The sequence below is a fragment of the Varroa destructor genome, unplaced genomic scaffold (genome assembly GCF_002443255.2).
Source record: "Varroa destructor unplaced genomic scaffold, Vdes_3.0 BEIS01000004.1, whole genome shotgun sequence".
NCBI classification, from domain to species: Eukaryota; Metazoa; Arthropoda; class Arachnida; order Mesostigmata; family Varroidae; genus Varroa; species Varroa destructor.
In genome coordinates, this window is record NW_019211457.1 from 43,516,442 (window position 1) to 43,539,033 (window position 22,592).

At 43.6% G+C, this 22,592-nt stretch overlaps 2 protein-coding genes across 34 annotated transcripts in view; one reads left to right on the forward strand and one right to left on the reverse strand.

The window, feature by feature from the left end:
• The window catches only part of mAChR-A (muscarinic Acetylcholine Receptor, A-type), a 272,404-nt gene that overhangs the window by 176,830 nt on the left and 72,982 nt on the right, over window positions 1–22,592 (reverse strand). For 6 of the 28 annotated variants that reach the window (XM_086986705.1, XM_086986704.1, XM_086986701.1 and 3 more), the window contains 2 exons: window positions 15,995–16,264; window positions 853–14,747 (listed from right to left, as the gene is read on the reverse strand). The exons of 18 other annotated variants lie outside the window; for them this stretch is intronic. In XM_086986705.1, the coding sequence (XP_086842831.1) occupies window positions 12,228–14,369 (2,142 nt within the window). In that variant the 5' untranslated portion in view covers window positions 14,370–14,747; window positions 15,995–16,264 and the 3' untranslated portion in view covers window positions 853–12,227. Of the gene's footprint in view, window positions 1–852; window positions 14,748–15,994; window positions 16,265–22,592 lie in introns of those variants that run through there. 4 more of the 28 variants (XM_086986703.1, XM_086986700.1, XM_086986708.1 and 1 more) reach the window with 1 other exon arrangement.
• Window positions 5,000–12,508, forward strand: LOC111250355 (uncharacterized). Of its 6 annotated transcripts, none has more exons than XR_015326126.1 (6): window positions 6,450–6,584; window positions 7,411–7,505; window positions 8,700–8,767; window positions 10,718–11,096; window positions 11,487–11,673; window positions 12,277–12,508. XR_015326126.1 is itself a non-coding variant. In XM_086986713.1 (4 exons), the coding sequence occupies exons 1-4, from the start codon at window positions 6,450–6,452 to the stop codon at window positions 11,714–11,716; spliced, it is 528 nt and encodes a 175-aa protein (XP_086842839.1). In that variant the 5' UTR covers window positions 5,004–6,449; the 3' UTR covers window positions 11,717–12,080. The 6 variants fall into 6 exon arrangements, 3 of the variants coding, with proteins under 3 accessions (XP_086842841.1, XP_086842839.1, XP_086842840.1); XR_015326127.1 differs by having other exon boundaries at window positions 10,718–11,015; XR_015326125.1 differs by having other exon boundaries at window positions 10,718–11,673.

The following is a 22,592-nucleotide window of genomic DNA, read 5'->3' on the forward strand; positions in this document are numbered from 1 at the left end:
ATATATATATATATATATATATATATATATATATATATATATATATATATATATATATATATTGTTTTCTTGCAGAAAAAGATTTCAATACACTTTGGATAAAATACAGAAAAGCATTTTTTGAAGGAAAAAAGTACATGATTACACTGAACCACTTCCTCTTAGCGTTAGTACAACTAGAAGGTCTGACCTGTATTTTAGGCTCAATTTAGCGTACTACGCTATTGTAGTTTCTGTCACAGGAGCATGTGTTATAATGGACTTAGACTTTTTTGTGCGGGAGCTCTTAAAGCTGTCGCTCCCTTTCAGTCAGTGTTCAGGTGCTTATTATGTGGATAAAAATGTAATGTAATAAACAGTAATGCTAATGGCTTCTGAGAAACGCTCCTAGGTTGTCGAAGCTATCACAAGGACGGAGAATTTACTACATACACGAATGAAAAAAACCTGGGTAGCAAACCCGTTCTTTGCCTATGCGTGTTTTCTTGCTAGCCACTTACTACAGTGTCAACACTACAGATTATCGAAGGCATTGCGAGAAACAAAAAGAAAAAAAGTATACATATGTGTATATAACACAAAATCGACAAACAACAACTTTAAACTTTTCTTCGTAAAATCTCTTCTAATGCTTATATCGTAACTTAAAAGATAACTCTTTCACATCCAATCTGCTCTTAGCTGGAATAGTTTCTAGCATTTTTCTAAGCGTCCTAAGCTATTTTTTGCCTCCTGCTCTTTCTTGCTTCTGCTCCTGTTCTTCTAAACGTAGCTGTTTGCGATTAACTGTGATTAGGTCTCTGTCTGTCGACAAACCTGTCTGGTTACCTAGAAAGAAAAGACACGAAGGCGTTTGCGGAATTTGTTCGTCATATCATTTTATTATTTGCTGATCTTCCGTTCTTTTTTTGCCCGTCATACCTTTCTCGCGTTCTTTTTCTCAGTTTCTTTTACCCTTAACTTCCTTTCTCTCGCTTTCATAATCCGATAATGATGTTTATTTTTTGCAATACACTTTTTTTTTTAACATTTCCGTCATTATCACCGTCATTATTAGTAAGCCTTGGATGTTTTACCGTGTACTACTCCTTCTAATATAGTTGTTGCTCTCGGCATTTTTTGTTATTGTTGCCTCTTGCGCAAACTGTGTTTCGACATGAAATGTTATCACACATACGATACTCTAGTGCCTAGGTTGGTGAAAAAAGATATATGTACGTGTGTGTATCTCAACCCCGCCGGTGCGTGTCAAGCTTCCAGTGTGTAACGATCATCATTATCATATTCAAAGTAATTGTAATTTTTTTCGCGTAACATTTTTTAGGTTATCGTAATCTGTATCATTTTTTGCTTTTGTGACGCTCGCACTCGTGTCTTTATCGACCACGCAACTCTGCTATCTGCAATGTTCCGTGTACTCATTTAATGTATAGTTATTAATTATCCAGGATGTGTATAATATGTGCTTATATATAATATATGGATTATCATTGGCGTATCTGATCCAAATATTGCTTCTCCGTATGTTCCGCTTCTAACGCTATCTAACTAGATTCCGACAAGAATTATGAAAATACGATAAAATTGTACTAGCCCATTTTTTCTGTTCTGCAGAGGGACCAAAACAACCGAGACAGCTTCGTTTGCAAAAACAAAATCTCCTAATTACATTTTAGTTTCCACATTACTGGCCACGGATGGTATGGTCATGCTCATATTGTTACGTGTCGTTTCAAGATAGGGTCAAAACTCTTCAAACTACCAAACTGCTCCTTGCAGCGGTACCAAGCAAGAGCATGTATGTATACGTTGGTCGTAAACGTATCGATGTCTATAAACATGTGTGTGTTTACTGGGTCGAGCTCGTCCCAAGCAAAATACAAATAAGGTAAGATTACGGTTCCATTTGGTGGCCTCCATGACGCAAAAGCCCCATCACAACTCCTCCACGCGTAACCTTATCATATCATTGAAGTTCTCGATCGGCTTTACGTACGCAAATCACCAAACAGTTTCGGCCAAACTTAGTCGATGCTACCGCACACGAAATTGCAGAACATTGGCGTGGTAAAGTAGACATATTGATTTCGATACTCGAGCTAGCTGGTCCGACCATTTCGAAACGTACGCTCCCTTTTCTAATTTATAGATCTGTCGCTACGTAATTATATCTCGGCTTTCAGTCTTTCGTTCGATACTAGGGTATATTTGTGTTTTATATAGTCGGCTTGCCGAATATCGTTTCCCTTTCTATGATCGAAAGACCGCTTCCTTCGCTCCATAACGCCTGTAAAAGTGGCACTGCTCCTTCGAAGTATGCCATTTTCCAGCAGCGTACGAAGCGCCACCTGTCTTGTTAGCGCGACAACGATTCAAGATCTCCGAGATGTGATATTGTGTTGCAGCATGTAGAACTGTCGAAAACCATTTTTTCTAATCTACTTATGAAAGTGCTTGATAATAGTTATCATTGTATTATGAGCACGATAGAAGGAATACAAGGAGGAAAAATAACGCAAGGTAACAAAGCACAACTTCCGGAGTGCACTCATCTGTTTGCCACAAATCAGCGGCTTTTCTGATAACAACTTCTCTGTCTTCATCGATTTTCGCTCGCGAAAGCACTATTCTGTTTCGGGCTTACCCGAACCAATTTCTTATCGTGACCCTCGGTAACGTCTCGTCCTATAAATTTAGTTAGTAATCATACTGTATAGCAACCGTCACCACTCGATCATTGATACATGACATAATCTGCAATATATCCTTCTTCGACTCAAGGCCGTCGGCCATAAAAATATTTCCGAAATGACTAGATTGTTTTTTCCTCATATCAATCTTCTCTAATACATAGTGTTCTGCCTATATAGAGACCTCTATATATATATGCAAGCGCTGTTGTTTGTGACTCGACTACTTTCGAAGTTAATTTTCTTTAGCTGCATAACTATGAGGATCACCATTATACTTTTTACTAATTTCTGTTAGTTTCTTTTTACAATCTGAGATACATTTGAAGTCGTTTCTGCTCTGGCTCTTCTTGCTATTACTCAGTAAGTAGAGACTGTTATCGTGTCGCTGGGCTTACCCTCGCCACCCACTCAGCCACCCATCCACCCACTCATTCACGTCATTCATCGCTTTGCGTTCGGCATTCACTATGTTTTGTTCTTGCTGATACTCGTGCTAGAACGGGGGCGTCCCTATTTTTTTTTTCTAGTGTCTGCAACCTCTTCATGCTGTAATAATTAATAGCGATGTTGCTTCTTTATATATATTCATCCTGTAATGCTTGATTTTATCGCTTCCTCTTTCGTCGTGTTTACGACAAATGTTGGGTAGCTTTGTCTGCATGAAGGGGAAACTTATATCTAGTGCCGTCAATACAACCAGCGTGACGGTGCTTTAAAATTTTCGTTGATGCTGTGCTATCAGTTGATATTCCTAATCGCCCTACGCTTGCCTCAACACAATATTGAAAAGATCATGTATATATATATGTGTGTGTGTGTGTGTGTGTGTGCATATACATGTAAACACTAGCGCTCGACTTTAACGTTTCGCCATTTTCGATGACATACCTAACATTAGGTGTAGATGCATTACCATTGGATTTCTAGAAGTTGGTATTTACAGAAGTATTTATGTGTATTGTAGATTATCACTTAAATTTCGCCAGTGGTTATAAAATTTTGTGCCGGGTAGGCTTAGATATGCCGAGGGTATCGAAATCCCTGAAAGAATACCACCACCGAGATACGAGCCACTGGTAAAATGCCGTCCACGTTCGCACCATTGTCATCCTAACACCCTTCGAAATAGGAAAGATTTTGATTTATTTTGAACGACGATGTAGAGGGCGCGCATTTACTTGACAGGCAATTGTGTCCTTAACTGTTCATGCTGAAAGTAACATATCCTAGCATTATGCATGCTATTATAAGCCATAGACGCACGCATGCCTTATTGCTAGGTAGCATAAACGAACTTGGCAAAAAATCCGTGAGCACAGACTGCATACGCCCGTTGGTAGAGTTTCTCACGATCCACTCTACAGTCGGTGAGCAAGGTTTAGGCGCGATCGCTTTCCGAAAACAATACACGTTTAAGTAGATTTCCAACACAGGGCGGATTTCTGCGTAGATCGTACGTTATCGAGTCGGCTTACGTATAATACGTGTAGTAATAGCCTGTCGACAGACTCCTATGGTTCGCCCTCAATGGTTTACCATCAAACCTTATGGACAAATATTATTTAGAAGCTGGCGTGGGTACATCCGGACAGGCCTAAATGGCCGACTCAACGGCCATTTCCTCTTAATTCATCTCTAGTTTCTCACATGCTTACCTTCGTTCTCCCCGAGATTACAGCCTCACGTAATTACGGCATTGCTGCTTTCAAACGCACACTGCATTTGGGCTATAAGTAAATAAGCCATTGATACGAAAAACACAGTGACAGCAGTTACAATGTACGCGAGATCTTGCATTTTTCTTCGTTCGTTTCGCCTGCTGTTGCTATCGCTGAACTGAGCGTTACAAAGCGCTGCGCTTCGTTTGTTACTTGACAGACTTCGGCAGGAAATGGCGAAGGCACGCCGACGTCCAACCGTTGTTAGCATCTGCCAACAATTGCTAGAAGCTACGAAAAGATGGACGAAGGAACTCGCATTGCTCATCAATATTCTCCACTATTCTACGTTCTTCCCAGCGCCACACCCTAACAACCAGGCAAACCTCGGCGCCCAGCAACCAATCCATTGAAGACAGGAAAATATCGATTTGTGGCGTCATCTAGCCAATGTCGGCACCTCCCCATCTACCCGGCGTGATCTTCCTTACTCTCAAAACGCTTAACTCTCAGTAGCGTCGGGAACTCGAGCAGCAACGATCGCAGCGCTTCTCATAACGCCAGAAATGGCAGAAGCTATTCACATTCAAATTTCTATATTAGATTTTTCGGTCCGCTTTTGCAAGCGTCTCTCTAGAGCTGGTACTAACGCCATCGTTACTGCTCGTACGGCCTCAACATTGGCGAATTCTGGCAAAAATCATTGCGGCTGCTGGTGCTGCCATTACTGCCGTCTCCCATCCCATACAGCTGAGAGCCAAGTCCGACGGAGTGGTTATGACTGGAGTCAGTCCCTGTTTTAAAATAATGAGTCGTTGTTGTTGACCGACGGAGGCTTCTCGTTTGCGCTTTCCTTCTCTCCGGCATGGCTGGGTCCTCTGGCGCTTTGCTGCCATCTTTGCGTCCCTTTTGGGGCGCTCTCGGCGGCCAGTCGATCACTGCCGGGTTCACGCTTCAGACTGACTAAAGACACCGACACAAACGTTACCGTGGTATGCCATCACACATCTTCTCACTACTCCCAGGATAATCCCTTAACCATTTACCAGCCCGATAGCCTTATGCAGACACACTTCGTCGCCTGCTGCATCACTTTGTTGCCTTTGTAACTATCGTGGCACCACCGCTAATCTAATCATCGACTGGTAGTTATAATAACTCAAATCGTGCAGCCTTAGACACTTCCGGTCATCAGCGGCAATGTGCACGGAAAGCCGAGCGTAACAATGTACAAAAGCCGTAAAGCAAAACGCACTAAGCATGGGCAATACAGAATATTAGAAACTTAAAGCAGAAAAGCGGAATTATTCCGCGATTCTGATACATTAGTCTATTGCCAGTTGTTTTCCACATTATACAGTTTTACGTCTCGCTGGCGACAAACCGATTGCCGAAAATGTTATAATAATTGCCGGATTAGCTATAGTGTACTATCTAAACGCGCCGCACCTTGAAAGTTTGCCGACAGATAGATGGACGAATGAGTAAAAGATTAGCTGGCCTAATATTATAATCCTACTTTGCCTTTTCTCTATAATACTGTCGTGTGTTTTTAATCGCGTGAGCGGCGTACCTTGCGTGGCCTGGAGAAGCCCGCTGAGAAAGCGGTGATTAATCAGCAATGAGCATTGTCCAACTAACAACGGTTCACCTACGGATCCATATCTAGCGTCGATCCGTCCTTTTCGTTTCCCTAGCTTAGGCTGAAGGGCAGATGAATAAAGATGCGAGAAGCTGTGTGTTGCAACAGAATGAGCGAGCGACGCTTTGTGGGCAGATCCCTTTGTCCGAGTCCAAAGATCTCCACCCGTCCCATTTTCCCGTCCCTACCACAAAAGCCACCTGCGTGCCCTCTGCTAGTGGGAATAGAACTGGTAGCTTTCAAAGCTAACTACACCGTGAGCTACTCTATGTTTCGATGGAGTTCCTTCTAGACGAAAAGATGCATTGATCTGATAGTAACTGGTTGTTACGTCAGTGTCTACCTAGCATGTCTCCCGGGATCCAAAGAAACCGTATGAGTGCTATGGCGACACTTTTCGCCGTGGTGATTGGCGACATTCAGGAATTCGTTGTTAAGTTCCGAGTTTAACTGATAATGAACCCTCTAGGTTATACCTCGAGTTCTGCAAAAGCAGCTGGAAATAGTGTTAAAGAAGGCCCTCATCAGTTTCTTGTATCAACATTTACAACGGTCTTCGTGTTTGTGAGTTTATGTAGAACTCCTCGGTCGGTAAGTAACCGACTTCTCGACTTCACGTCGTTTGGCACTTGTAGGTGCTTCTCGGAGGGGCGGCCAGCAAATGTACAACTGACAAAACAGGGTCCAGCCGCTCCTACACGCTACCTATACAAAAAAAATTATATATATATATATATATATATATATATATATATATATATATATATATATATAGATAACTGTGTATAAAGTTGCAACGGCGGCGAATCGGCGTTTCGTACCCGCTTATGATAGCAGGCCGTGCAAATAGTAATTCATGTCATTCTATACATTATTTATAGGTATATAAATATGTCGCTCGCCATTGCATCATTTGTCTTCATCTAGGGTACACAGCCGTTCAAGTAACTTCATTAGCATCAGCGTCATCACCGTCGACGCCTATAAAGGAACCGTGACCACTAATACCACCAAAATATTCATCATTTTCCTATATGACATAGCATTGTGAATGGGTGTGTCTGTGTGTGGGTGCTCCTTTAGCGTTCGTGTGAGCTTTTCGCGAACGACCTCATATAAGACCTTCCTAGTAAATACGCCATATCTGTGAACGCGTCTGTAGATCTCTAATGTGAACATTTGTGTCTCTTATTTATGATGTTATTACCGTGATCATCATCCTCAGGTCATAGTAAAATGCATAATACAACAACAGTGATAATCATAATAATATTGGTAATAACCACGTCACGTAATTCGAAGGTACATTTAGGTATCACAAATATTTCCGGAAAGATCGTTCAGCTATATGTAAGATTACATGATCTTCAGCAATAATATTTTTGTCTACATCTAATCGCTAACGATGTTCCAGCAGCATCGTCATTGTTGGAGTAAACAGCATTTGCGAGCTTCGACGTCGCAGTTGTCGCTTGCTATGTTAGCACATACGGGTGGCGTCTACGTTTCCGGGTAAGAAGATAGAATAAGAATTAAATGAAGACATACTAGGACATATTGCAAGGGACAGCAGGACCACCTATACCGAATACGTGTTAGTTCTCCTGCAAAAATCTGAGATTGTAGTCTAATTCTAATTCACAAACATAGCGTCACTTGACGGTCCACTGTTCACTGTTGTTATCTGTTTTATTCAACGGAATAGGTTTATAGCTGATCAAGAGTTCAGAACCGCAAGAGATGGCGCTTAAAGATGTGTCCACGATGTAGGTACATCTTTTTTTTTGGAAATGTTTCCTTTGTCTTGACAAAACAACGCATCTGTGTTGAGATATATTCACGCTGCTCGTCCCTACGATCAGCGTTTTTCTTTGCTAAATAGAGAGAGAGACGAAAGTAAAAAATTGTGTTATTCTCTAAGTTTCAGCCCTACCATGTGTAAGGATAGAATTATCCAGCCTGCTTAGAGACCAAAATGTTCCGCTTTCATAGGAATACATTAAGCGCATGTAGCCAATCAATCAGTCTCCTGCTATCGCCTATTTGTTCCCTGCTGATAGCATAGTTCAATTTCATTTCACCACCTTTTACGTGGTCTTCATTGTTGAGATCATTTGAGAAAAGTGTCGTTAATGTTTGTGATTTTAATATTGTAGCATTTTCTTGGATACGTTTTCAACAATGGAAAGTCTATGTCCGTGTTCTACAATGCTCAATTCGATCTTCGACCAAATCTATCTGCAACAGCTATTTTCTGTGTGCCCCACTGTGTATATATCTGCACAGTGAACTGAGGCGTTCCTCTGATGCCCTTATTATGTCCACATCGCCGAATCTATATATAATCATACCTTGTTTCTCCGTCGTACGTAATTCCCCTTTGACTCGCGTTAGATTCGCCGTTATATCGTAGCGTCATTAGCGTGTTGTTTTTTCTACTGTGAAGGGGTGTGCTACCATGACAGTCTTCGTAATACCCAAATGTTTAAATAGGAGCAATTTTCTCTTGCCTATTAAAAAGTTACATCAATTGAGTTATCTCTTCCTTTTCATCTCCTGGTAAGTAACGTGCATAGCAGATGCGTTGTAGTCCGTTCTCTTCATATTTATATATATTCGCCGTATTGTATGTCAATTGTGATCTCCGTTGATAAATGTTGGTGGTTCACCACAATGACTCTCGCACCCCCGCCTCCTCTTTTTCAGCCTCTCTTGTCTATTGATCATTGATGCCAATCTGCGCAACTTTTGTCGGCGACTGTCACCCGTTTTCGGTTTGTAGGCAAACTTTTCAACTGGTTTAGTGATGACCTGTAATTTTCTGTAGTTACAGATACTTGTTAAGATACAGGCAAAAATGTATGCAGTAGAAAGAAGTCGTCTTCTTCCTGTGCATGTGTTTCTATATACACATGTGTGTGTAAGCGCGCGCCGTTAGTCGTTTTTTCTCGCATGCTCATTTTTACCACCACCATCATCATTAAACGAGTCTATGCAATTAATTATATCTCATTATAATTATTACGTTTTTTTTTTTTTTATAACGACTGGCTGTAGCGACCCAGTAATGTCTACTATCGATTTTATTTCGAGAACAAAGCAAAGTGGGGCTGATTCCTTTTCGACCAGCTCTTATCACCACTGTCCACTAGTCGTAACCTCTTGTGCTATCGCAAACATATGTATACGTCTATATTCTACCGAAACTGTTCGACCATCTTGTTGTTATCTCTCAGTTAAGCACGACAATTGTGTACCTGTGTATCAATTTGTTCGTGTGCGTTTTTGTTATTATTTCTAATCTGTGCTTTTTATGTTTTGTATACATACGTACCATACAAGGCACCTGTGTCTGTCTGTCTGTATGTATGTGTATCTGTATGTTTCTCTTTTCGTGTCACCGTGAACATTTTCAATACTCATCTATTTTTATGTATATATTTGTTTATGGTTGTAAGCTATTTTGAGACAAAAAAAGCTCATTATCGTCCTAAACTTTACCATCAGCATCGCAACCATCACTTACTAATTGTAATAATGAATATGAATTGTTCAAGTTAGCGTGCTTTTTTCAGGTAAGTTAAAACAAGCAGTTGTTGCTGTTCCCATGGGTGCTATCCTTCTAGCTACGGAAATCAGCTTTACCGTATTTTTCTTATCATTTTTTTTTTTTCATTGTTATCAATGGTTTTTGTCTGTGAAAGACAATATTTAATTGGTCAGTCTGTCAGTGTCGTTGTTTATGATATGCGAATTTACTAGAAATTAGCGCAGGGTCCAAAACCTCCTCTTTTATACTCAGCGTCAGACACATCTTCAGTCTGACCGTTGGTACTTCGTTTCCTTAATCTCAACCTATATTTTTTCACAATGATGAAAGATTCTCTCGGACAATAATATATGTTTATGAATTGAAGAAGGGAAAGACACCAGACCAGTGACATTAGTAGTGGCAGAAAAGTGGTACTATTGAGGTTTCGTTCTGTACGAGGCTTGCTATACATGCGTTCATTATATGTTTGCCTCTTTCAGCTTTCCCCCGCATACGTTTAGCATTGTCCTGATTGATTTTTTTCGTTTGATCTGTCGACAATTGTTGTCTCTGTCCCAAATCGATGGCTGTCTGTATTTCGAGTTGTTTGTTTACGCCATTAGGGCTAGAATTTGACGTCATTGGCTGGACCCGAGGCTAGAACGAGCGTACGCTTCTGGCCAGATCAAACATTGAATGTACTTATCATCTAGTCATGTATCGTATTGTTGATCATATTTGTTTTTCAATTTGGTCTGTGATGGATAGAGACTGATTCTTTCTAGTCATTCTTTGCCTTTGTGACGTGGTATAATTTGTACGCCTTTCTTTCAACATGTAGGCGTTTTCTGCCTATGGTGTGTTAGCCCTATCTCATTCATATTCATTTTGTTCGTAAGTTGAAATTGTTCTATCTGCATTTTTGTTTTCGTATCTAGATGCGTGGTTTGGCTAGAGCTCATAAATATATTGTCACTTGTTATATTTATATACTGTAAATATTTTTTTTGCCCTTCTCGTTTGTTGTTCTTGCGCGCGTTCGTTTTAGCTGTCTCCACCCTTCTAAGCATGATATTATGATAGTTATCATTGTTTTTGATTTGCTCGACTCTCTGTATATTTAGCTTACCATCTTTCTTTTGTTGTCTCTTTTTTAACAATCAAACCCTCTGTGCGTTCTCGGCGAGCTCAGCGCTGGAGCTGTTGGCCTTCTCTATCTCAATTTTTGGCGTCTCCTTGATTCTCCGCCATTCTGTCAGGAAGCTAGGCAAGATCTTTGGATGTAGCTTCAAAGTGCGACACCTTCAGCCAATATAAAATGCATTTTCTTCTGCCGCTCGTTTTGCCTGGCTCCTGTGGCCTGAGGTCCGCCGTCCTTTTTCCACGGTCAACTCAAACATGGCGTGTGTTTATGTTAGAAATGAACGTTGCGAAAAGCTTTAGCGACTCGAATTTTTATTTGTTATCATGAAGATAACATACGCGTTAAGGTACGTGGTCGAACGATTTTCTTCCCACTTGCCCCTTGCGGCGCATAGCGTTACTTCGGAACCGGGGACCTGCGACAATGGGTAGCTAAAACAGTGTTTGATTGCCATTATAAATTGGGAACGAAGTAATCGAATCGATCAGTTAATACAGAGCGAGCTCTACATGTCATTGTAGTAAACTATTATTATTAATTGCTATAACCTCTCCTAATTTTTTTTTGTTTCGCTTCAGCTCTGTGCTGATAACAAAAAAATGACATTATTGCCGCATCTGAACATGTCCTGTGTACCCACAGCCTATATCATTGCTTTATCACCGTTGTGAAGGACCCATCATATATATATGTGTACAGATCTGAAAAGGTTAAAATTAATAAATAAAATATACGACGAACGAATATTTACTTATTAGATTTTTCAGCGTTTTACTCTTTTTGTCTCTCTGCATATATATACATGCTGCATTCTTAGACGAACGAGCTTTGTTTGTGTGGCCGGAAGTCCCCGAAAGCAGTCTAAATGGCGTCGTTCAATTCGAAGTTCGGGTCCTCGAATCCCGACGGGTCCCTCGTCAACTGCGAGTTATAGTGGGTTGTATGCATGTTCGGCCAACAACATGGCGGATAGATGGATCAGCTCAGGCCAATCATACAGTCAGGCGAGTATTGAACGGTTTAGATTCGCTTAACTTTAACCAGTGACCATTCGATTAGTAGAAAGCAGGTAGCTGACGCAAACAACACTATTTGAGCCGAATAAGAAGGTAGAACTAGGCTCTTTTATCAAGTTCCAGATGGTAGGCTTTGCCGGCCTTAACGCTCATGTACCCAATGCTTTTTCAAGCGAAGATGACCATCGTGGGCCGTAATCATGCGGATATGTTTGTGTGTAAATAGTTGTTCATTTAATTGCAACATGTGGAACATCCGTCCAGCTTTACCACAGACTTTTTCTTATATGACGTCACTGGCCATTTATATATTATTCTCTATTTAATCTTTCCTTTAACCAATCTAGTGTTAAGTGAATCACTTTGTATTGATTGATGCGTGAGAAAATGTGTGTATCGTAGTACTCTAAGTATAATATGCTTATTGTACAGTCATATATATATATATATATATATATAGTCATTTCCAATAATCTTGTTTACGTTTCATATGATTAATCAATATTATCTTTCATATTATTTGCTCGCACTTTCTCGTAACTTTAGCTGAAGTAACCCCGGTTCCTCTGCTTGGTCGTGTGCCATTTACAGGACAATATTCGTATGTAAGTTCGACGAAAGTTTGCATTGCACAACGCGTAACAGAGCGGATTGACCGTACTGTTGATATAGCAGAGGCAGTACGCAAAATTCCATAGGCCTGGCGGTATACAATCAACGTCGTCCTCGCACCGGCTGAGCGTCTTGATCAGAACGAGAACATTGTACGGCGTCCAAGTGACGATGAATGCGAATAAAATGGCTGATAGCGTCTTTGCCGCTTTTCGTTCTTGTTTTCGTTCTTGGTGTTTGCGTTTCTTCTTGGGCGCTTTCTTCGTCGTGCTCGTTGCGACGAGTCGACTGTTGAGTGTCAAACGGTCGCGGGCCGATACCGTCGTGGTACCAGTGGTTGTGGCCATCATTGCCTTTGCTTGAGGATGCTGACCCATGCTTGCGTGACTGTGTCCTCTCACGCTATGCGTGTTTGCCATCGTAACAGCTACTGCTGGCCGCGCGACCGTTGGTGAGTGCTCCTCTTCGAGAATCATTCGTATTGATGGCTGTGCAGCCTCCCCGTCGATCTCGACGCTGCTCTGCGTCGGCAAGCGAATCAGTATTGTGTAGACGGAGTCGCTGGAGAAAGAACGCGCGGATGGCGAGGCTCCCCCACCGCCTCCACCTCCGCCGCTCGTATGCGACGAACTGTGCAACGGGACACCTTTGTGACCACAGCTATTAGCAGCATTCATCACCAACGCACTGCCCTGCGTAGCTGAGTCGTGTGGGCTAACGCTAGAGCCTTTAGATGAGGGCAAAATGGTAGCTGCTCGCTCCGTAGCCTGTTTACGAATGCTTTGTGAGAGAGGAGTCCTAAAGTGAACGTCGCGCACCGGGGTTTCAGCCGAAGCAGGCGTCGCCGCGCTCGGTGAACCCCGGCTCGATACCGAGTCGTCGTCGCGATCGACTCGCGACTGCAGCGCTCCTGCAGAGTCGGTCTTGCACCAAGAGAGCAACAGTTTCTTCAGCCGCTGTCGGGACCGCATTTCGTGGGCAGATCCCTTTGGTGGCATCTCTGTACGGCAGAGTGAACCGGAACCATTCGGGTCCGCTGATGATGTCGGTAAATATCTACACGTCTCCACGTAGAGACCGCTATTCTTTCGGAAGTCGATTTCATCGTCCTGACTGCTCGTCGAGCGCTTGCTGCCTGTACTCGGTGGTGGCGGCTTCTTGCCTGCCTGCAAATGAGTCAAATCGCGTTGTCGTTTTTCGGTCTCACGCCATATACGCCAATAGAGAATGCACATAATGCAGACAGGCACATAGAACGCAGCGATGGCGGTACCAAATGTGACGTATATGTTTGTTTCAAGAAACTGGATATAGCATTGACCCTCGGGCACGGAACGCTTTCCTTCAATGTACGGCCAGGCATAAATCCACGGTGGCCATAGTAGCAATGAGATGAGCCAGGCTGACGCGATCATAATTGCGGCCCGTCTCGTTGTCCGACGAGCTCGATAGGTTAGCGGTCTTGTAACCGAAAAATAGCGATCAAATGAAATAATTAGTAGATTTAGCACGGAAGCATTGCTTGCTAGATAGTCCCAAGCTAGCCAAGTATCACAAACGAATGCACCTAAGTGCCAATAATTGTACAGCGAGTAGTAGGTAAACAATGGCATAGAAATTATGCCTATAGAGAAGTCCGCAATAGCTAAACTCAGTAGAAAGTAGTTTGATATCGTTTGGAGCTGTTTGTCCATCTTGAAGCTAATCATGACCATCAGATTGCCAACAATCGTTACAATAGAGAAGAACGCGCCAAATATAGCAATGAGGATGAATTCAAGGTGTGAATAACCGACCGCTGAGTCGAAAGTGGTCTCATTGCCAATGCTGCCATACCCGCCGGTAAGATCGTAGCTGGCTGAGCCATTGGGCTGGTCAGGCCCGCCTAGACTGAGAGAATCGCTTGTCTCAAACGACGCCTCGTCCCGGCCACTGCCCAAATTCGACGACGAAATCGTGTTACGGTAGGCATCTTGCCAGACTCGCGGCACGTTCCATAACACATTTGATAATGACAGGTCGATGCCCCCGGATGAGGGCGTCGCAAACGAACGACTCATCTGAGCCGCCATGGATAAGCTAGGCAGCCGTATGGCACCGCCGCACAACGAGAAGTTGTTGAATACGTCGTCTTCGTTGCTGTTATGGGTGATGCTGGTGACAGGTTGAGGATCGTTGCTGCTCCTACTGCTGTCGATTTTGCCGATCGAACTTTGCTACGATCAGCAGGAACAGTTGAGTTCGTTGCTGTCGTCTGAACGGCAGTAGACGCTTGATGATGATGGTGGTGGCGCAAGGTCCGACAGCTCCTTCTGCTCGTTCTCGCTAACAGCTGCCTGGTCTTCCCGCGAGGTCTAAGCGAAAACGCGCCCAACACGGGCGTCTGCGATCTGCGCCTTAGCAGATCCGTCCTAGCTGTTCCAGTCTCACGATCCATGGCGAGCACTTACCTGTAGAGTTTGATAGAGGTAAAGGGAAAAACAAAAAGGTAAAGATAGACTGGCTTTACTTGTCAGTCTTTCCGCTTGTACTATCTTAATGCTGGCAGCGACATCACTGACGGTAGGTATACATTCTCACGTAGCCCATACATTGATAGGAGAGGTTCGGATTGGGAGAGGAAGTGGTGAGCGTGAAGCACGGAGAATACGCTTCGGAATGAGAGCGTTCGTAAGCAGGGCCGTCAAGGTCAATTAAGCCGTCCATGAAATGTCGCCCTTCGTTCTTAACTTTAACAGTGGAAGAGTCAACTGCAGGCAATGCATGCAGCATGCGAAAAAAAATGTTGGTAGCCAGGACAGGCCGAACTCTGCTCGCCTAGCTAGGAACCTATCTATGATCTGGTCGTCTTTGGCTGCGGATTTTAAAAGTCGAGAGTAACCTTTTTGTACATTCAACTCATCGCCTTTCTCCCAACGCCGAAAGAAAAAAAATCATTTAACATGACCATTGCTGCTGCTCCGCTAGAAGGACAAGCACAGCTAAATAGTGTGGTCCACAATGAGGGTTCCGGTGGGTTTTTCCAGTTTCAGCTCAACCCAAATATTTTTCTCGAAGGCTCAAGTCATAACTAACTGCTAGACGACTGGTGACAAATATCTAGAGAGCATTTGGCCGTCTGTGATAACTGTCTTACTTTCCGATATCTGCTTAATCTTTTCTGAAACTCTGTAATTTTCTTTGAAACTTATTTCACCTTTCGTCGACGTCGGGCGTATTTTCGATCGTTCCTAGACCGATCGGTATGAGTCTTTCCATTGAACGTAATTCCACATCTCCCTATCTACTGCAGTAAGTCAACATGACCCAAATGATTATTGAATGGATAATTTTATATTTCAGTGTTGCACATCCTATGGGCCACATGTCACAGCAATTTGTAAGATTTTTTCTCAGTGTCTATGCTATTTATTGCATGCTACTGAATCGAATGGGCGACCTATCATTAAGCCGAGCATAAACCCAGCTGGCGTAGAAAAAAGGCACGGTGAGTAGAACCTGAAAGCTATAATTAGGGTCGATGGTAACAAATTATTTTCTTTATGTCACACGATGTTCACGAGCTCCGAAAGAATTGTCTTTATCTAATTTTTATTTTTTTTTAAACCGATATCTGTTATGAGCTATACCAACATAACACACGCCATTCGGAACGCTTCTCTTGATTAACGCTTCTAGAAACTATGAAGGATCCTACCCACTGTGGGACGACTAGGTATGAAGGCTGCGTTCGAAGCCACGGCACGGTATTGAAATAGTAGTTTTGCTGATTACCAGGCCTTGCTGCATCCGGAGTCATGCAAGAAACCCTGAGAAGTTTGGCCAACAGGCGTAGAACCAGGAGATTGGCCCAAATAAAGGCCGATCCGTCTTGTTTTGCATATGGAGCTTGGTGCGTTTTGTCGAATTCCTGATGCCGTCCAACGGCTCGCTGGCAGTCAGTCGTCTTCCCTTTGCTTCGCTCACACTGGGGTAAACAGAAGACGGTAGACGAAAAAAAAGTTGTTAACACACACGCGGACACATACACACACAGGATCAAGAGACAACAACATGGAAAGTATTGATTTCATAGTAGACTAAACGAGAAGTAGATAACTTGAAGCCGGAAGATCCAATGAAAAGGAATATACGTAAATGTAGTAGATAATATAGATGCGCTCGCAAGGAATCTTTACAATGGAGTACACGTGGCGGCCGCGTACGGATTGAGATGATGTTATTGGAAGGCGAACAAACCGAAGAAACGAGGCCGGAAGGTTATAGCGATGCATTATTATGTCGTCGTTTTCACATTTGCGTCGGCGTCCGCTTTCCGTGCAATGATTCCTTTTTATCCTATGGATGACAGGGTGATGCGGTAATTAACAGAGACGGACACGAATCTCTTTGTTCATACGAATGCTCAAATAACAACTGTGGCAGACAGAAAATTCATCGTAGTCATGCCCAGCTGGTAAACCCACAAAGCTATCTGTCGGTTCAGGAAATAACTTTTATTAGAGGCGTCGGCTAGCGTGAAAGGGTTCCAGTCGAACCAGCCAGGATTATTCCATCTTGATGATACCGCACCTACAATGAGACTAGAAGTCAAAGCTAAAGAATTTAAGGCCAGGCCAACAACAAAGATATTTATAACAAGACATGATGGCCTACTCATGATGCATCTTCAAGGAACGTGCAGATCAATCTAGGTTCGTGCACATGATGGTACGAGTAATGCCAGTAGAGGCACAAACGTTACGAAAACTGCTACATCGGCGTACGCAGCCAGCTAGCCCGGCGGTTATGAAAACTGGGATCTGACTAGTGTTCACGCGCGATCTATGTCGAGTTGGACGAGATGGGTATTACATTATTCGGCAGGCATAGAAAGCATTACTGGCAACGAGGCAGGGCATAGGAAGCAAGCTCTGATCGTACAGAATGTCGGAGCAAACCTGTATAATAAGCCCCAGCATTATCATTGCCGCTACCCCTTGATCATAGGAGATAGGCGTAGCAAAGGTTTCCTCTTCGATGCCATGCCAAAAGACGGATGAAGCTATGGCTTAAAGTGAATGATAACTACGCTTACTAAGCTTTCTATAGTACGATGTGTATCGTAAGTCATCTTCGTACGTCAGTAAATAATAGCCACCGTAGAAAGCACACAGCAAAAGCTCACTGGTAACCATAAAGCAATGGCGGTAGCATGTATATGATACAAGTAGTAGATACTTCTACCACATCGTCTTATTCAACTTCTGCAACGTCTTCACCATTGAACTACGTGATAGCTATTGCTTTCTCACAAGCAGACTATTCCGGCAGCAAAGAGAAAAACTTGAAGAAACCATATTGGCTGTTGATGAAGGAAACAAACAGCGACCGGTGATCTTTTTGTGAACTAAGAACTATTTAGGGTAGTTGTGCCACCCCGAAATGAGTCAATGATTTGAATGTGTTTGGTAAAACCGAGCATGTAAAAAATTGCTTCGGCGCTCGTTTTTCGCAAATATAAAGTCGAAGGATGAATAGACATTCTGGGTGACAGACACACAAGCAGTTTTATTACTACAACGACTGCTGCTACTTTTGCTGGTGTCCTAAAGCAGTATTAGAAGGCTTTCTCTCATTCTTATCGACCAAGGTAGTTCGCGAATGGTAGGCAGGAGAGAAACAGAGCAAGAGAACTAAGCGGACTTCGGTCCGATCTGCCGGCAGACTACGTTAGCGATACTGTCCTGCAGGTGGACAGAGGGCGCAGTGACATGGCCGAGTTGCGTCCCGTTGCTGCGGCGACCAACCAGCAGCGAGCTAAACTTAAAAAGAAGAAGAGAAGGAGACCCGGAAATGGTTCGTATGTGGCTGTGTAATAAAAGTATGGACTCTACACGATTCTGGCTGCGTGTAGCAGCGCTAGCAGTGGTGATAGCAGCTAAACGAAATTTTCTCTATCCGGGCTTTACCTTGAAAGTTTCGCCTTCTCACCGTACAGCAGTTCGAAGATGGTTTCTGAATGTACTGCCTCCTCCAATCGGATTTCTGTTTGGTCGCTTCGCGGCCCTGAGGCTAGGAGCCGCACAACTAATTCAGGTTTGAGACACAAATGCATACTCAAGGATAGACGCAGACTTGTCAGAAGAAGGGTACAGGTTTTTAATGAATCGCAAGCCATTTTGTTCAATTTCACTTTTCATTTCATCACAATTGCTGCCACCAACAACACTAATAGTAACTCATTATTACCAAATTACTTTTTTCAGCTTTCTCTGCTTGACCAGTGGTTCAGATGTGTCGGAGTTAATAGTTATACTGCATAAAATGGTTGGGTGCTATACAGCAATAGCAACCCTGAAAGCAAGGGAAAAAGGAACTCAGGAATTCTGCTCATTCAATAATATCTCTGCAGTCGAAACACAAAAGCCAACCACACAATTAAAGCTAACAAGCCAACATAAGTAATTGTTCATAAGATGCTAGATATCGTAGTCATGCATGAAAATCTTAACTCTATTATGTCTGTCTACACGAGACGCCTAGCGAAAGTTGTCTGGTGAGCCTTGAGAGTAGGCGACAGTTTTATAGAACGTGCTTTGCCTTGACTTTCAGGACAGAACAACCATCCAGCGCAAAAAGATTGCAGTGCCGTCCACTAGATGACAAATACGTTTTCCTAGACTTGGCTGCACGGACCCGATCCAACGTTCCTCTTTATTCTTCCGGCCCCCTTTCCGTCCTGCAAGCGAAAACTCAACGTGTGCTTGGTTGTCCCCAGGATCCGAATCCAACTTGCAGGTCATAGTTACGCGCAAATTGAACTTCCATACTGCTTGTATGCCGCTGTTAGTTGAAGATTCTACTGCGATCCTCTGTAGAATGGCTGATGGGCGGAATAAGGGCAAGAGCGAAAAAGAAAAGACCTTTTTAGAAAGGAATAGGGTAATGTCAGCGCTGGGGAACTAACCACGGGAAAAACGGGACAGCGGTCGATGTGGCCTGGACGCGTATCTTAATCCTGCAAACTTACGATTGTCGTATGGGTTATCGCGACTAGAACGATAGCCAGCCGGTCACCCGAGCACCACGTGTTGTTCATAGGAATGCGTTCGCCGTCTATACGCGTAATAGCCGCTACGTAGACCCGGCAAGCTAGCAACTTCCGTTTGCCCTGCTCTGCGCTGTCGGAGGAACAGAAATCAGTTGCAGGAAACGGAATGAAGGCTAGAAGCGATGGGAAGGTCTCGTGGTATCGCCCGTCGCTCCGCGCTGGCCTATCTCCCAGTGCCGTAAGACGAGTCAGACCAGAGGTCAGTAGTAGTAGTAGCTGGCGTAAAGGCTTTACTGTGCAGTGCAGCGCCCGTGTGCTACCGTCGCCTGCTTGTTTCTTTGGATTTTCGTACTATCTGTTTTCTCACTCCTTCAAAGTCTCGTTCTCCGGTTGCGCAGCTGCATCCTGATCTATTTTCTTGTTTCTATCTTCTTTCCTTCGCTCCCAGATTGCCCTCGTGTTTGCTCGCAATTGCGGTTGAGTGGCAAACAGAAGACAGCGGCATTGTTGTCTACAACGATACGACAGCCCTCAAGTAGAAAGTTTTGTTTGCCCTCTTAGCAAAAGCACGCCTGCTACCAACAGCTCACAGTCGACAGTTGCTTACTTGCAACAACGACAAAATTGTCGGGTCCCCGGGGGGCGGTGTAGTCGGAATCCGAGCAGAAGGAGGTACGGAACTGACGAATCGCAAGTTGCGAGTCACAAATCGATGACACTAGTCGATCAGACACTTTGTCCTTATAACAGCATCACTGCAGCAGAATGGAAAGGATTAGAAAGCTGGTAGATCCTGCACAGAAGATGTAGAGAAGAAAGAAAAAAGTAGAGCGATGCTAATACTGGCAGACGGGTTAAAGAAAAGCGAACTTTGACGACCTGTAAAGGTTTCTACTGTTGCCAACAACTCAAGTCGCTCTGTTGTCTGGTTTGTTCGTTCTAGACGGCATTTTCCAGGAAACAATCTGCCCTAGAACACATACAAGTCACTTCTCTGCTGCAGTACAACATCAGCGACGAATTTTTTTTTTCTATCGTTCCCTTTTCGAGGAGGGATTCGAAGAAAACGAGAGGCCGTGCAACGATATAAGTCACGAAACCTGCAACCGTTCGAGAGTTAGGTGAGCCTCCGATTATAGAAACATAACCATAGCAATCGACAGTCCGTCGTCGACGTACTCGACGTATATCGGTTATAGATTTCATAAAATGACGGCCCCAATCTCCGCCCAGCAAATGATAACTTGCCGTTCCTAGCTACGCTACGTCCAACCCATCCCTTATTCAATGGGAAAGGGCGAAGTTAACGGGGTCCAGCTGCCTGACCTGCTGGGCTGCTTTCGGGGTCCTTCGACCCCACCACATTCACTGTTTTCAGGCTTTCGTTCTGCTAGGTCTTGATCGAGGTCCTGATTGCTTTTTCATGTTCGGCGTCGGCAAAGATGACGACGACAACTGCCACTTCTTCGTCATCGACAATATCACAGACAAGGATGGCGTTAGAGAAATACAAGAACTTGTGATGTGCAGAACGACCGATTTGCTAGTCGCTTGTAGGAACGTCCGCTTTGATTTGGTTGGCCTGTTGGTGTAGGAACCTGGGACGAACGCTAAGTCCCATGTTCTCGTAGTTCTCTTTCACTTGGGGTCGTAAAGATACTCGACGCCTAACAAACCAATCGGCGCATCCAACGCCCCCGACTTCTGCAGCTGTCTTAACTAGTCTGAGTTAGGGGTGATCAGGATGCACCGACTGGCCTTAGCATACTGAAGTAGTTTAGTTAGAAGTAGTGCTTAGAAACGAACAACAGTGAAACGAAAGCACAGATGCCGAGACTTTGCGAGTAGCTTGATGCCATCTGTCGTCAGCTCATTAGAAAAAGAAGGAGACCGAGTGAAAGAGAGAGCGATACAGGCGCAAGCGGTGCATTACAGGCGACTGTGCGGAACGGGACAGGCTGCGTCAGGCAGAAAAGCCCGTCGAAAAAGAAGCCGATGCGATCTGACAAGATGATCCGGCAGAGTCCTTGTACGTGTGTGTGTTTACATGTGTGAGTTTGCTCGTGTAAACTTTTCTATATACAAGCGTATATGCCAGCTTGTCCCGTCGTGTGTGTCACTCTGTGTTTGTCCGTTTGTCTCTGCTGGATACATGCGAAATCGGATATATGGACCGCACCGGTGACAGGTTCAGTCTGTTCTTTTGCCCTCTCCCTATTCCTGTCATCAAGTCAGTCAGCTCACTCGGAATCAGGTTAACTCAGTGGAATTGCGATACAGAGAGGGCTGCAGAGGACCAAGCCGCGAATAGAGCTCGGCCTTTAGAAGTAAAGTTAACGCTACGAACGATTCCTTCAGGCTGGTGGCAGCTTTGACCCGGGTGTACTTGCTTTTTCGGTTGTACGTCACGGCCCTTTCGATATCTGCTCGGGACTAAAAAAAGTCTTGGCCATCGATCTTCGACGGACCTCTCATCGTCTCAACATACCTGCTTCGGTCCAGCTCATTTCTTCCTATTTCTCGTTGTCTCTTATTTTCAAAAGGACCATCCACGCTTACCTGCTAAATATCTGTGGACAAAAATCTACCTTATCCCGGATCTCACCTTGATGAGCTAACTGGGTTGCTGCGCAATTGACGTACTAGACTCCTAACCCGACTGTTGTAGTGGTTATAGAATCTGTTGTACGCTTGTACCACTTGTTGTCCTAAACTAGGGCTGCTCCGGTGGTCAATATAGGTCAATCCAAAAAGTATTTCCTGCTTACATTCTGGCCGTTGGAACAGACAGCGTGACAGTGTATTTTGTTTTTGAACGCAGCTTTTGAACGAATGGCTTAAAAGGGCATTCCTTAAAGGCATATCTTACAAATGGAGCTTTATGAATTCGGCTTTCGCTTGTGAACGAGCCACATACGCATACAAACATGAATGTATTTGTAACAATTGTAGTGCGAAAGCTAGTGTTCGAATATACTCATATTTGACGACCTGTGTTGTTACGCCTACAAGTATCTATGGACAGTTGTAGGCGTAAAAAAAAAGAGTCCAAGTGTAATCAAGTTATTGGGCAGTCAGCAGGATGCCCCTACGATTTGCTAAGAGGATTAACAAAGGCCAATACTTTTGCTTTCTCCTTCCTGTGACGATTTTCGTGTGATGACTATTTTCAGCGGACGAACGAAAATACTGATAAACGTTTCGCCATTTTTAATTCTACTCAATATTTTGAATCAGCATATATCTTAAGAAATAATGTCTC